The following is a 12,195-nucleotide window of genomic DNA, read 5'->3' on the forward strand; positions in this document are numbered from 1 at the left end:
ACAAATATAAAATTTTACTCGCAAATGTGATGAAAAACATTGTATGTCGCACGGGCGGTACTAGAATTACGAACATCGGCTCATTAAAGCCCTCAGTCTTCGACTTCGGGTCTAATAGACTCTCGTTCGTAATTCCTTATTTACCGCCCTTAAGACACAATGTACTATTTCTGTATGTGATCATTAGATTTTATTGATAAGTAAAGAAAATACAATATTAGTGTCAAAGACTTTATTTTGTAATACTTTACACTAAGTTGGAGCACTTTTCAACTCTGTACCGTACTTTGAAAATCATTTAAATATTATTCAAGAAAAACATCACCCTGCATTATGTTCACGTGGCTTTATAATTTGAAAAAGGAAATACGTACCAGACGTCAAACAGTTGTTTTTTTTAAATAAAGAATCGGACTTTCGTATTTCAAAATTATTTCGCCAATTCTGATATGCAAATCTTTTCTGGCAAAATTGGCGAAATAGTAATCGAAGAACACTTATGAAACCGAAACTTATGAAGTCTTTTCACGAGTAAAAGTGCAATAAAATGAGCCAGAATATGTTGATAAACAAGAGTTGTAAAAGTGAAGTTAATAGTTACAATAACTGAAGTATCCATCGATGCATTATCAATTTGTCTAGACCTTCATTACAATTTAAATGAACACGACCACTATCAAACCTAGCGACTCAGAAGATACGCATCGATATACGGAAAACATAAGTGAAAAAAAAAAAATTTTTTTTTTCAGAAATTTTGAAACATGTTGCCATTAGCCACAAAAACAACACAGTTTTGAGTTTTTTCTGAACAATTATGGGCGGAGCTCAAAAAGTTGGAAAACTTGACACTTGGAAGTAAAAATTTGCATGCAAGTTTTCCGTTGAGACACGAAAATTAACTATACTGTATAGGTTATTTTCGTGTTTTTTCCAGTCATTCGTTTTGAATGGTTAACTATCATTCAACGTGGTCCAACTTTTTGGTCTCTACCCTCATTTGGTACAGCAAATAAAGCTTCATTGTAAGAGAGACACTCCACCCAACTTTTAAATATACAGCATAACTTAAGTATCTTAAACTAATCGGAGCCACTATGTTTCGACGACGCGCTTGATGCAGATCCACTGCGGGAGCCCTACAATAAAAAAATATATAAATACTTATCCTCTAATTTATATTATAACCTAAATAAAGACTTGGCTTGACACAAACCCGAAAACAATTGCTTCATTCAATTCACACTTTCGCTTTCTTTATCTGTCACTTTGACGTTTTCCTAGCACGCCACAGACAAAACATAAATTTAGCTATAGCTAGGTTTTTTTTATATTTTACAATTACTCAAGATTTTACTCGTTTACCTATTTTCCTCACAGTATTTTTCAACAGCTATTTGCGAAGAAAATGTATTTCTCGAAGATAACAACCTATCTCTGGGCAATAGATTTTCCTCGCAGGTAACTAATTGAAAAAACATATTAACATATTTTCCTCGGAGATTTCGATAGAGGTAACTGTTAATAGAAGGGAAATATGTTTAATGTGTTTTTAATAGTTATCTGCGAGATAAGTCTATTTCTCGGAGATAGCTGGTTATCACCGAGGAATACATTTTCCTCGCAGATAACTATTAAAAAAAAAACAGTTACCTTGTAAGGAAAATTAAATCCTTCCAGATATCTAGTATGTCAGACGAAAAAAATCTTCACAGATAACCAGTTATCTGGCCATAGTTATATACACGGAATCAATGCCACAAAGGGTGTAGCGCCGCAGGAGAGAGAGGGAGAAAATATGAGTGTAAACACTGACCCGTCGCGACCCGCTGCCCGAGCGGCTGCGGCTACGCTCCGAGCCGCTGCCGGAGCCCGAGTGCTTGCGCGAGCTCGCCCGGGAGCTGGCCTTGGAGCCCTTGGAGGAGGCCCGCGAGGACGCTCGCGACGAACGCTTACTGGCGCGTGACGACGCCCGCGAACTAGCTTTTGAAGATGCCTTGGAACCCTGGAAATCGTGATTTTAAAGTCAAAATATGTTTATTCAATTTAGACTAACAAGCACTTATTAATGTCAAAATATTTTCCATCGGTTCGGAAAAGAAAAATCAGCACCTTAGAGGTAGAATGAAAGAACTAAGGCACTTGTCCCACCGCCGACGATGAGCGAGAAGCGAGTAGAGCGAGTAACTAGAAACGAATGGGTGAGCAGCGAGAAGCGAGTGTAGTTTTGTCGCTGGATGTAAGCGACGGGCGATTACTCGCTCCACTCGACTCGCTCGTGCGGTGCGGCCGCCAAGCTGACATCGCTCAGCGAGTTTTATAGCTCTTGTCGCTGCGACAAAAGATGTAAGAGCGAGTTCTCGCCGCCAGTGTGAACAGCCAGCGATCAACTATTAATATATGTGTCTCTTTTACTCACACAGGATCTTAAATCTTTTGTTCTTTTCTTGAGCGAGAAATTAGTCGATAGCCAATCGTTTCCTCGCTGGCGGTGAAACAACTGCCTAAGGGGGCATGCATTCATTACGCGAGGCATTTTGGGAGGGAGAAAGGGCGTCGAGCTAAACCTCACCCAAACTCGCGTCGGGGAGAGGGTGGTCTCAGAAGAAGTGAAAACGATTGCAATTCCGAGTGCGTTGGGGGTTTACCTTTTCGCTGCCTTTAGAGCTGGCACGAGAACTGGCTCTAGAGCCTTTGCTTTTCGAGCTAGCGCGGGACGAAGCGCGGGAGCCCGAGCGGGATCGCCCGGAGCCCGACCTAGAAATATTAAGTTTTTAATAAAAAAATAATTCATTAATTATCAGCTCTTATAAATCGACCTTGGATCAACCAACTGTTTAGAGTTGCTTGTTGCCATGGTAACTTCTCTTGAGTTACTTATTAAAATTATGATTTTATGGGGTGCAAATTAACTAAAAGTTAGGACTTGTCACAGTTTTAAGGCATACGGTATTTGACAACTCCTGAATTTGCCATGTCTTAATATTATTATGAAAATATAGATAAGGTGACCCGGGGCTATTGTAGCTGAGGGATGTTGTATCTGAGCCGTCTGGATGGCGTCTGGCGAACACAAGGTAAAATGGCCGAGAGGAACATGGCGTCGTAAGGACGTCATTAGACGGCTCAGATACAATATTCAGCTAAAATAGCCCCGGGTCACCTTATACAGACAGTTTTTAGCGAAGAGAAAATTTAAATTGGTTGAAAATTGGATTTATAGTGATTTTTTGACAAATCTATATACCTGTCTCTTTCTCAAACGCTTTTCTCTATGCAGCAAGTATGGCGCTACTTGCGTGTCACATGTACCCATGTCTTTCTCTGTCTAATCTTGAATTTCAAACCTTTATAACTTTGTTATTTAACATAATTACTAAATAGTCAAATACCGTATCCCTTCATGACTCATCTCCTAAGCATGCGAATAAATTGCAAACATTTTTAATTATTTCTTTTTTTTTTAATCTATTCATGTATTTTTATTAGTATTGTTGAAGTGTGTGAAACTGTATATCGACCAATGAAACTAAGCCTTTTATCGTCTCCGGTGAGTCAGAGAATATCACTTACTTAGCGGAGCCAGATTGTGCGGAACCAGAACGCGACCTCGACTTCTTGGAAGCAGCGGAGCCGGAGCGCGACCGCGACCGGGACCTCGACCGCGACTTCGACCGCGACTTTGACCTCGACTTCGACCGCGATTTGGACCGCGACCCTGACCTGGAACGCTCCGAGCCTTGGGGAGACTTGGAACCAGACTTCGACCGGGAACGCGATCTGTTAAAATAAGTTTTTGTTAAAAATTACATTTTTAATACAAGCTTTTTTGCTGACTGTTCTTTTTGTTGACTGTTCTTGCATTGTCATCTAAACTACATAACCGAACCGAATTTCAAGTACATTAAGGGGCTTCGACCTGCGGAGACGATACTGGCCGGACTGCCAGGATGTTACTGCCAGATTATTGTGTTGTCACCGGATTTACATCAGCATGCTAAATTTCAAGTCAATCCGACCACTGGAAGTGTGCTAAGTTTAGCTTTCAAGATTTGACCCGGAAATATAAATAAATAAACAAGACAAATAAAACAGTTTGTAGAAACAATGTTTAGTTTGTCTGGCAAAGACAATTAAAAAAATACAGATACATATGCAGAAGACTAAGACAAACAAATAACAAATATTCATTAATTAACTAGCTCAGGGTTACTCAAAGTGGGGTACGCGAACCCCTAGGGGTTCGCTATTCGACGGTAGGGGGTTCGCGACAAGGTTTACGTGACTCCAAAAACCACCAGGCTGCAAGACTAGCAAGATGATTAAGATTGGTTTTTGGAGTCTTTTTTTATTTTTAGTTTCTCCGACAGTCAATTTTATTACTTTCTTTGGGCTATCGTCTAGAAACTTTAACAGGGGTACGTGGAACCATAACCTTGAGAAACCCTGAACTAGCTAATGCCCGCGACTCTGTCTGTGCAGTATTCTTTTACCACTCCCGCGGGAACTAATAGCACACTCTAGGGGGCCCCAGACATCTACTTGTAGCGGAAAATAAAATCGCGGAGTGAGCCGCGTCTGGCCACAGGTCAAACCGCCGCGCCATCATGGCTTTTCCAAAGAACCCAACTGGTCTCACAATGGATGCATATGCACATACCTCTGTTTTTCTTCATTCTGTTCTTGTTTTTCGTCTTCTTCGTCGTCGTCTTCTTCTTCTTCCTCGTCATCATCCTCCTATAAAATAACAATATTTAATTTGAAATTTATGTCATATTAACAAATTCCCTGTCCCGAAGCAACATGCACCCTTTGACACGTCCCCATAGTAATGATAAAGTAATGTAATATCCCCATAGTAATTTTCATTGGTTATATAAATGTGGTTCAAGAATAAAAATAATACAATATAATCTATATAAAATGTAAAATAATATATCGTAAAATGTGTTGCTAAGCACATAACTCGGGAACGGCTGGACCAAATTCACTAATTATTTTTTTCTTGCATTCGTTATTGTCAGGGGAAGGTTTTTATAGAAGAAAATTTCAACGGGGGCTAAGCCGCGGGCAACAGCTAGTACATAATAAAATTTATTATTTATTGAAAGAACAACTGCGTTATTTACATCACTAATGCCACGCATGGATGTACCAGTAAAGTCACGCATGAAGCACATGTGCCTCATGAGACAGGGAACTATTAGGAATATTGTCATAGACAAAGTAAAAATTCTTTTGTTTTTCTATTGTTTTACACCATGGCAGTTTGACGGAAGTTTGACTTTATTCTCGAAACAGTTAGATTCTAATTTCGTTGTCAATTTTTTTTTAAATATTTATATGGTGGGCTTCAGGAGGCTAGGTGTTACAGACAGCCCCCTGTGCAGAGCATGCATGGAGACCGAAGAGACTGCCACTCACATCCTTCTGGAGTGCTCTCGTGTGGCGAACTACAGGGCAGTACACCACGGATCACCGGGGTCACTGCAGGAAGACGTCGGCAACGTGAAGGGTCTGCTAGGCTTGCTCCAGGAGCTAGGCTGGCATGAATAGTGCCTACAGTCTAATCGCGCAAAATAGGAAAACAGCATACTACTACACCTAACATACCTGCACAGGCTCCAACTGTTTCTCGCGGAGCCGCAGTATACGATGCTCAGCGGCGCCGAGCGGCCGGTGCGTCACGACCAGCCGCGTGAGTGCCTGCGCGGCCGCCCCGGCGCGGGCGCGGCGTTTGGACAGTCGCACGCGCGTCTCCAACTCGTTGTAGTATACTGCGTGGTTGCGGACCACCTGTGGAACGTTTTGGATCAATTAGAGCTTCACATTATTTATAAAAATAGAACTAGGATTGTCTAAAAGTATAATAGCATACCAATGCCTTTCATTATTATTTTTTTGTATAGAATTGTCAAACAACATGTTACGTCAGTTTTTTTCTAACAAGTATACTATAATGTCTTCAAAAGTGGGAAATTCGCAACATTATTTTTTTGTTCTTGGCTTATAAATGCTCTCATGCTGAGTTGCCAATGTGACTGTGCCAAAAAATACCAACTTAATTCGGAGAACGGCTAAAGAAAAGCTAAACAAATTAAATTGAAACGGTCATAATATGGGTGTTATGTAACATTTAGGAAAGGGGGGGTCAAAAATCTCCAAAAATTGTGTTATGTATTACTTGAACGCCCCCCTTGACCCGTTTACAATACAAGTAATAATAACTTACCAAGAAGTAATTCTCTTCATAACCCTTCGAAGCTTTGCTCTTTACATTCCAGTTATATTCTCTAGCCATCTTATACTCGTAAGTGTCACCATCTAAGTATGGAGTGCTTTCAGCAATGTCCCTACGACGTTTGAGTATTGTCTCCTCTGTTGGTAAACAGTAAGCAACAAACTGTTCTCCGCTTTCGTCCATCACACCTCTGTGAACAGGTTAAAGATATTATTAATGAGTAATACAATACCATCTATGCCAGTTTTTTTGGCATCTTGTCTACAGCAACCTATTTTTACCAAGCCTAAAATGAGTTATTTTTGAAAGGGAATTTTGTCAATCAACTTTTTCTTGTACCTCGTTGTGATGGTTACATCCATATACTACAAAATATCATCCTATACACATAACAAGCAGATAAAATAACTCGAGATTCTGTGATGTAAAATTTAACAGTATAAAAAAAAAATATCACATAGGACAGTTGACACCAATTGACCTAGTCCGAAAGCAACCAAAACTTATGTTAGAGGTACAGGTACTAAGCAACAGATAAACATACTTAAACAAAGCATACAAACATATACATATACATATGCATAGATAGGTACTAAACTCCCAAGACTAGATAGCAAACATGCATATTTTCCATACATATATAAGCAGATACCGGGATCAACCCTGGGGCTTCAAGCTTCACAGTAAAATTTTCTAACCACTGGGCTATACGCTTGTTTAATCCAGAAAACCGAAAAGTTACTTACCGAATCATAGCCTGTGACATGGCTTCAATTTGTCCTGCTACATTCTTGTCCGACGGCGCTGGATCTGTGTCAAATATAACCTGCGCACAAGGGTACTTCCACATTTCAAAGTCAGGGAACACCGGCATAATCTCCACGGGAACCACACCAGGCTTGCTATAATGTTTCTCAATAGGCAATTTGTTATCTTCAAACGTCTTCTCAATGGCTTTGATTTGGCTTTCGCGGTCCATGTAAAGGGTTTCTTCACTGAATATCTTCTTGACATTGTAACCGACTTTCGCTTCAACCTGGAATTATTATTTACAATTATTATTTGCAAGAGAAGTTTTCACTCCACGGAAAGTGTGAAGCCATTGAGAGACCATGGAAATGATAATGTCTTCTCTGTGACTACTCAAAAGTATGATTTTATAGGGTACAAATCAACTTCAAGTTAGGAGTTGTGACATTTTAAAGGCAATTTCTTCATGGCTCATCTAAGCATGTAATATAAATTTCAAATATTTTTTTAAGCGAGTCTATCGCTGAAGTCTCCTAAGTTACCGGACAGAATAACAAACACTTAAAAGTTGATTGACCACACTCAAAATCACAATTGTCAGTCACATAAAACAACAAGAATTTAATGATATGGTGAAACAGGCCCTGCAACTACAATTTTATTACACATCAAATTCCTATAATTTTACTTTTAAAGTTGAGAAATGATTTATCAAACTAAAAAGCAATTAGTAGACTGGAATATTCCCAAAATGTCCCATGTGGTATTTATCACTTACTGCAACGTAAAAAATACAACATAGAAAATTCTAGTTCTTTTTTTTTGGGAGTTCCAATATGACACTAACCTTTTCCATGGACTGTGGCTGAAACCTAGTCTGCTCAGTAGAGATATACTCGGAGCGACGCAACCACGAGACATTCTTGGCATGATGACGCGATCTTTTAGAATCTTGGGGTGTCAATACATCATCCTCAAGTAATTTCTCATCTGCGGGATCAAGTGTCGCGTTGCCATCCCCTTGATAGATATCCCGGTTTATAAGGTCGATATGCACCCCCAAATCATGTTCTGTCAGCACTTCGTACCGGTAATTCTTTTCCAAAGACGTAGGATTGTATTGAATGAAGCGTGTCGAAGGAAAAGGGTAAGTTATGAATTTCAAATCAAACGGGATATCAGGAAGGGTATTGCAGTATTTCACACGTGTTACGAGTTCCGATCTGCAATAAACATATATCGGTTAATGCTTACGTATGGATGATTAAACTTGTTTTGGTTTAAGGATGAATCTAACCTTCTTTCCCCTGCTCTTTGAGGACGTTTGTCCCTTTCGGGTTCGTTAGTCTGCACTGTTGGCGGCATTATGAGATTTATTGTTTTTCACTAATTTTGCACTATTTAAAACATTTTTCACTGACTTTGTGTATTAGTTTGTTCAAATAATTTACACAACACAACAACTCAATGCAGTAGTTTTCACTAATTTATAGTACGATACGATACGACTGATACAAAACTCAAGCCTTGACAATGATAACTGTCAATGTCAAATTGGGGTTTTTTTTTAAATGGCGGTGGAACGGACAGTGTGCCCATATTTAAAAAAAAGAAATGGAAATTTTCTGGCCTAATGCATTGAAAAAACTAATCGTTTAGGAACGGAAATATTTATGGAAAAGGCAGTAAATGGATAAAAAATAACTTTCATTACATGTATTAAAGTATTTAATTTTGCTTATACTCGTACTAGTGACCCAGTCCATGCTGTCCGTGCTGAATACGTTTATCACTGCGTCGTAGGAACTATAAAACTTTCCGGGTTTTTTTTTTGTCCTTCGTAGGTTCTAAACTATCGGCGTACCAAATTTCATTCACATTGGTTTAGCAGTGTGACGTGAAGAGGTAAAGGTAAAAAGCAGATAGACAGTTACTTTCGCTTATGACGATGACGTATATGGTTCATCCGGAAAGGACTGAAAATAACGGTCATTGATCTTTCTGAGGCTCAGCCAGAGGTTGCGAACCTTTTTATTATATTATTCATTTATATTATTTTACGGCACACATACACCGACGAGACATTTTTAGTCCAAACTTAAACCTTTTCAGCATTTTCTACCATTTAACATTCAGGAAAAATATAAGTTATTGTGTACTTCATGTAGTTACTATGATCCTTATTCTTACTCGTGTTGTTCTAAATAAGGATCATGATTTTCTTCAAAGTTAAATAAATCACTTTGCTGATATTCCTCTTGAACCTTACGCTAGTATATTATAGTCAAAGTACCTGTACCTACACAAACACACATCTAGCAACCACAAGGTTGTTATGAATGATCAGGCCTATGTCCAGCAGTGGATGTCTTTTGGCTGATGATTAGCTAGCTACATGTTAGTAATCTGTGCTGATGATGATCCATAATAAAAGTTTTTACCTTGCTATCGGATATTTCTGGACATCGCGCGATGTGTTCATGTTTCTAAGTAATAGTTGCGTAATCGTAACACTTTCTTGTGATATACATATTTACGAAATAAATAACACGTATAACAAACATAACATTAAATTAATTACCAATTAAATAATAACGACACAATAACTGATAAACATGATAAAGTAAAGTAGGTAAGGCTAAAATATTTACATTGGCAAATAAAAAAAGTCTCAATTGACGGTAGTTTAATTGAAACAAAGTTAACTTTACCTTTTTTTAATTTATTTCATGACCGTGGATTCGAAGTCCTTCAGTCGGAATAATAGAGATAACATAAAATTCACAAATTTTGAACAGAGACTAAATTAGCTAGAAAAGTTTGAGTTACATGAAAAATTAATTATCATATAGTTACTTATTATATTAACAATTGCATTTCTGAAAATTTAAGAAGAACTTAACCTACAAAATTATAACAATACAACATAAGTACTACAACACAAGTTTTTTTTTTTTATCTTACATGAGATAATAACATATTGCTAACGAATAATTAAAATTTTTCTACAGTGTTTAAAATGAATTTATATAGAGGTATGAAGTAGATAGGGTTTGATAGTAAATCTTGGACGCGGCAGGGAACACTTAACGAGTTTTCATCTGCAACATCACTAATCACACTGACAAGTATCAGTCTTTGAATGGCAAAAGTTTCACATTCAAATATAACGTGTTTTATATCAGCATTTTCCTTTAAACAATATGTACATTTGTCGTCAGCGATAATCTTCTAACTTTACCTTTAATCAATGGTGTTGCTAAGTCACTAAAATCAAATAACTCTGTTTTTAAAAGCAACTGGCAACTATTTGCTTCGTATCCTATATTAGTGTCTATCGCTATAGCACTAATTGCACATTATAAATACAGATGGAATATGGAGAAGATTAATAACATAAGATTAATTAGATATAATTAATCTTTATTTACACAGAGAAAAATACATTGACATATTGACAAAGCGATCACAACAGTGACAGGAGAACACGAGAATCTAAGTATGAAATTAAAAAGAATATCAAAATTGTAAACGGCCTGTCAGAACAGAGTATGTAACCTCCTTTATTCTAACACTCCTCCTTAATTTCATTACTCTACACCCATACCTCTCGCACACAACGTAAACTTGCCCTTTAACAGGGGTTTTGTAAGTACATCCGCCACCATTCGCCCGGTCTCCACATACTCTAATCGAACATGCCCATTCTCAACCGCTTCTCGTATATAGTGGTGGCGCACATCAATGTGTTTTGTGCGTTGGTGATGCACAGGATTCTGTGCAATAGCAATTGCTGACTGGCTATCACTATAGATAGTCAGTTGTCTCTCCTGTTCTCCGGTAATCTCAGCAATAAACCGTTTTAAGAATATTGCCTCTCTGGCTGCTTCCGAGATGGCAACATATTCGGCTTCTGCAGTAGAGAGTGCTACAGTTTTTTGCTTTTTGCTTTCCCAGCAGATCGCTCCTCCTTTCCACAGGAACACCAATCCGGAATATGACTTTCTGTCATAGGATGTAGCATGACTCGCATCTGCATAGCCCATTAATCCCTTCTTGTCCGTTTTGCTATAAGTCAGTCCATGACTCTTGGAACCTTTAAGGAATCTGAGCACTCGTTTCGCTGCTATCCAATGCTCCTCAGTAAAGCAGGTGTTAAATTGGCTCAGATGGTTGACTGTATGTGCTATGTCTGGCCTCGTGCAAACAGACAAATACATCAACGATCCAATCAGGTTCTGATATGGTGTGCCAGCATCCGGTTTATGTGTTGGTCCCACTTTTTCTAGTTTTTGTCCAGGTACCGATGGTGTTGACGCTACCTTGCAGTCAACCATATTAAAGTTCTTTAAGATCTTTTCAACGTACGTCTCTTGGTCGATTTTGATTTCAGCTTCGGTTTGAGTGATTCGAATTCCCAAAATAAATTTCGCTTGACCAAGATCTTTCATCTCGAACTTCCTCATTAAGTCTCTTTTTAGGCACTGTAGTTCTTCTTTGTTATTCCATAAAATGAGAATGTCATCTACATAAACAGCAAGTATAATGACCTTCCTTCCACTTGACTTTATGTAGACGCAAGGTTCATTTTTGGATCTCGCGAACCCTAGTTGTAACAACTCTATGTTCAACTTCGTGTTCCATGCTCTAGGGGCTTGCTTCAAGCCATAGAGGGACCGTTTCAGCAAACAAACATAGTCTGGTCCTTTTTCCTCAAACCCATCGGGTTGCTTCATGAACACAGTCTCTGATAAATCTCCATTGAGAAAGGCCGTTTTCACATCCATCTGATCTATGTTTAGGCGATAAGCAGCTGCCAATGCTAACAGTGTTCTTAGAGAACTGTGTCTTACGACCGGGGAGAAGGTCTCGTCATAATCAATTCCGTATCTTTGGCTAAAACCACGAGCCACAAGACGAGCCTTGTATCTTTTTCTTCCCTCCCCCTCGTCTTTGATTTTAAAAATCCATTTTGAATCAACGACGTTGCATCTCTCGGGTCGTTTGACTAAGACCCATGTCTTGTTTTTCTTTATCGCATTCAGCTCTTCCTGGATGGCGGCTTTCCACTCCTTACTGTCACTCCTTGACAATGCCTCACGAATCGTACTGGGATCCTGTTCAGATTCAGTGGCTTGATAGAGCAGATAATCTGAAAACTGAGTGGGCTTTCTGTTTCTAAGGGGGTACCTCCGTGACCTCTC

The 12,195-nt window shown here is 38.8% G+C and overlaps 1 protein-coding gene across 2 annotated transcripts; it reads right to left on the reverse strand.

The window, feature by feature from the left end:
• Positions 1-217: 217 nt before the first annotated feature.
• Positions 218-9,628, reverse strand: atms (RNA polymerase II-associated factor 1-like protein antimeros). Of its 2 annotated transcripts, none has more exons than XM_074098442.1 (10): positions 9,433-9,628; positions 7,839-8,214; positions 6,988-7,277; positions 6,233-6,431; positions 5,614-5,796; positions 4,661-4,737; positions 3,574-3,780; positions 2,649-2,757; positions 1,817-2,005; positions 218-1,139 (listed from the first exon to the last, which is right to left on the reverse strand). In XM_074098442.1, exons 1-10 carry the CDS (start codon positions 9,471-9,473, stop codon positions 1,083-1,085), a joined length of 1,728 nt encoding a protein of 575 aa, XP_073954543.1. In that variant the 5' UTR covers positions 9,474-9,628; the 3' UTR covers positions 218-1,082. The 2 variants fall into 2 exon arrangements, with proteins under 2 accessions (XP_073954543.1, XP_073954542.1); XM_074098441.1 differs by lacking the exon at positions 9,433-9,628 and adding an exon at positions 8,289-8,542.
• Positions 9,629-12,195: the final 2,567 nt, after the last annotated feature.

This window comes from Choristoneura fumiferana, chromosome 15 (genome assembly GCF_025370935.1).
Source record: "Choristoneura fumiferana chromosome 15, NRCan_CFum_1, whole genome shotgun sequence".
Lineage (NCBI taxonomy): Eukaryota > Metazoa > Arthropoda > Insecta > Lepidoptera > Tortricidae > Choristoneura > Choristoneura fumiferana.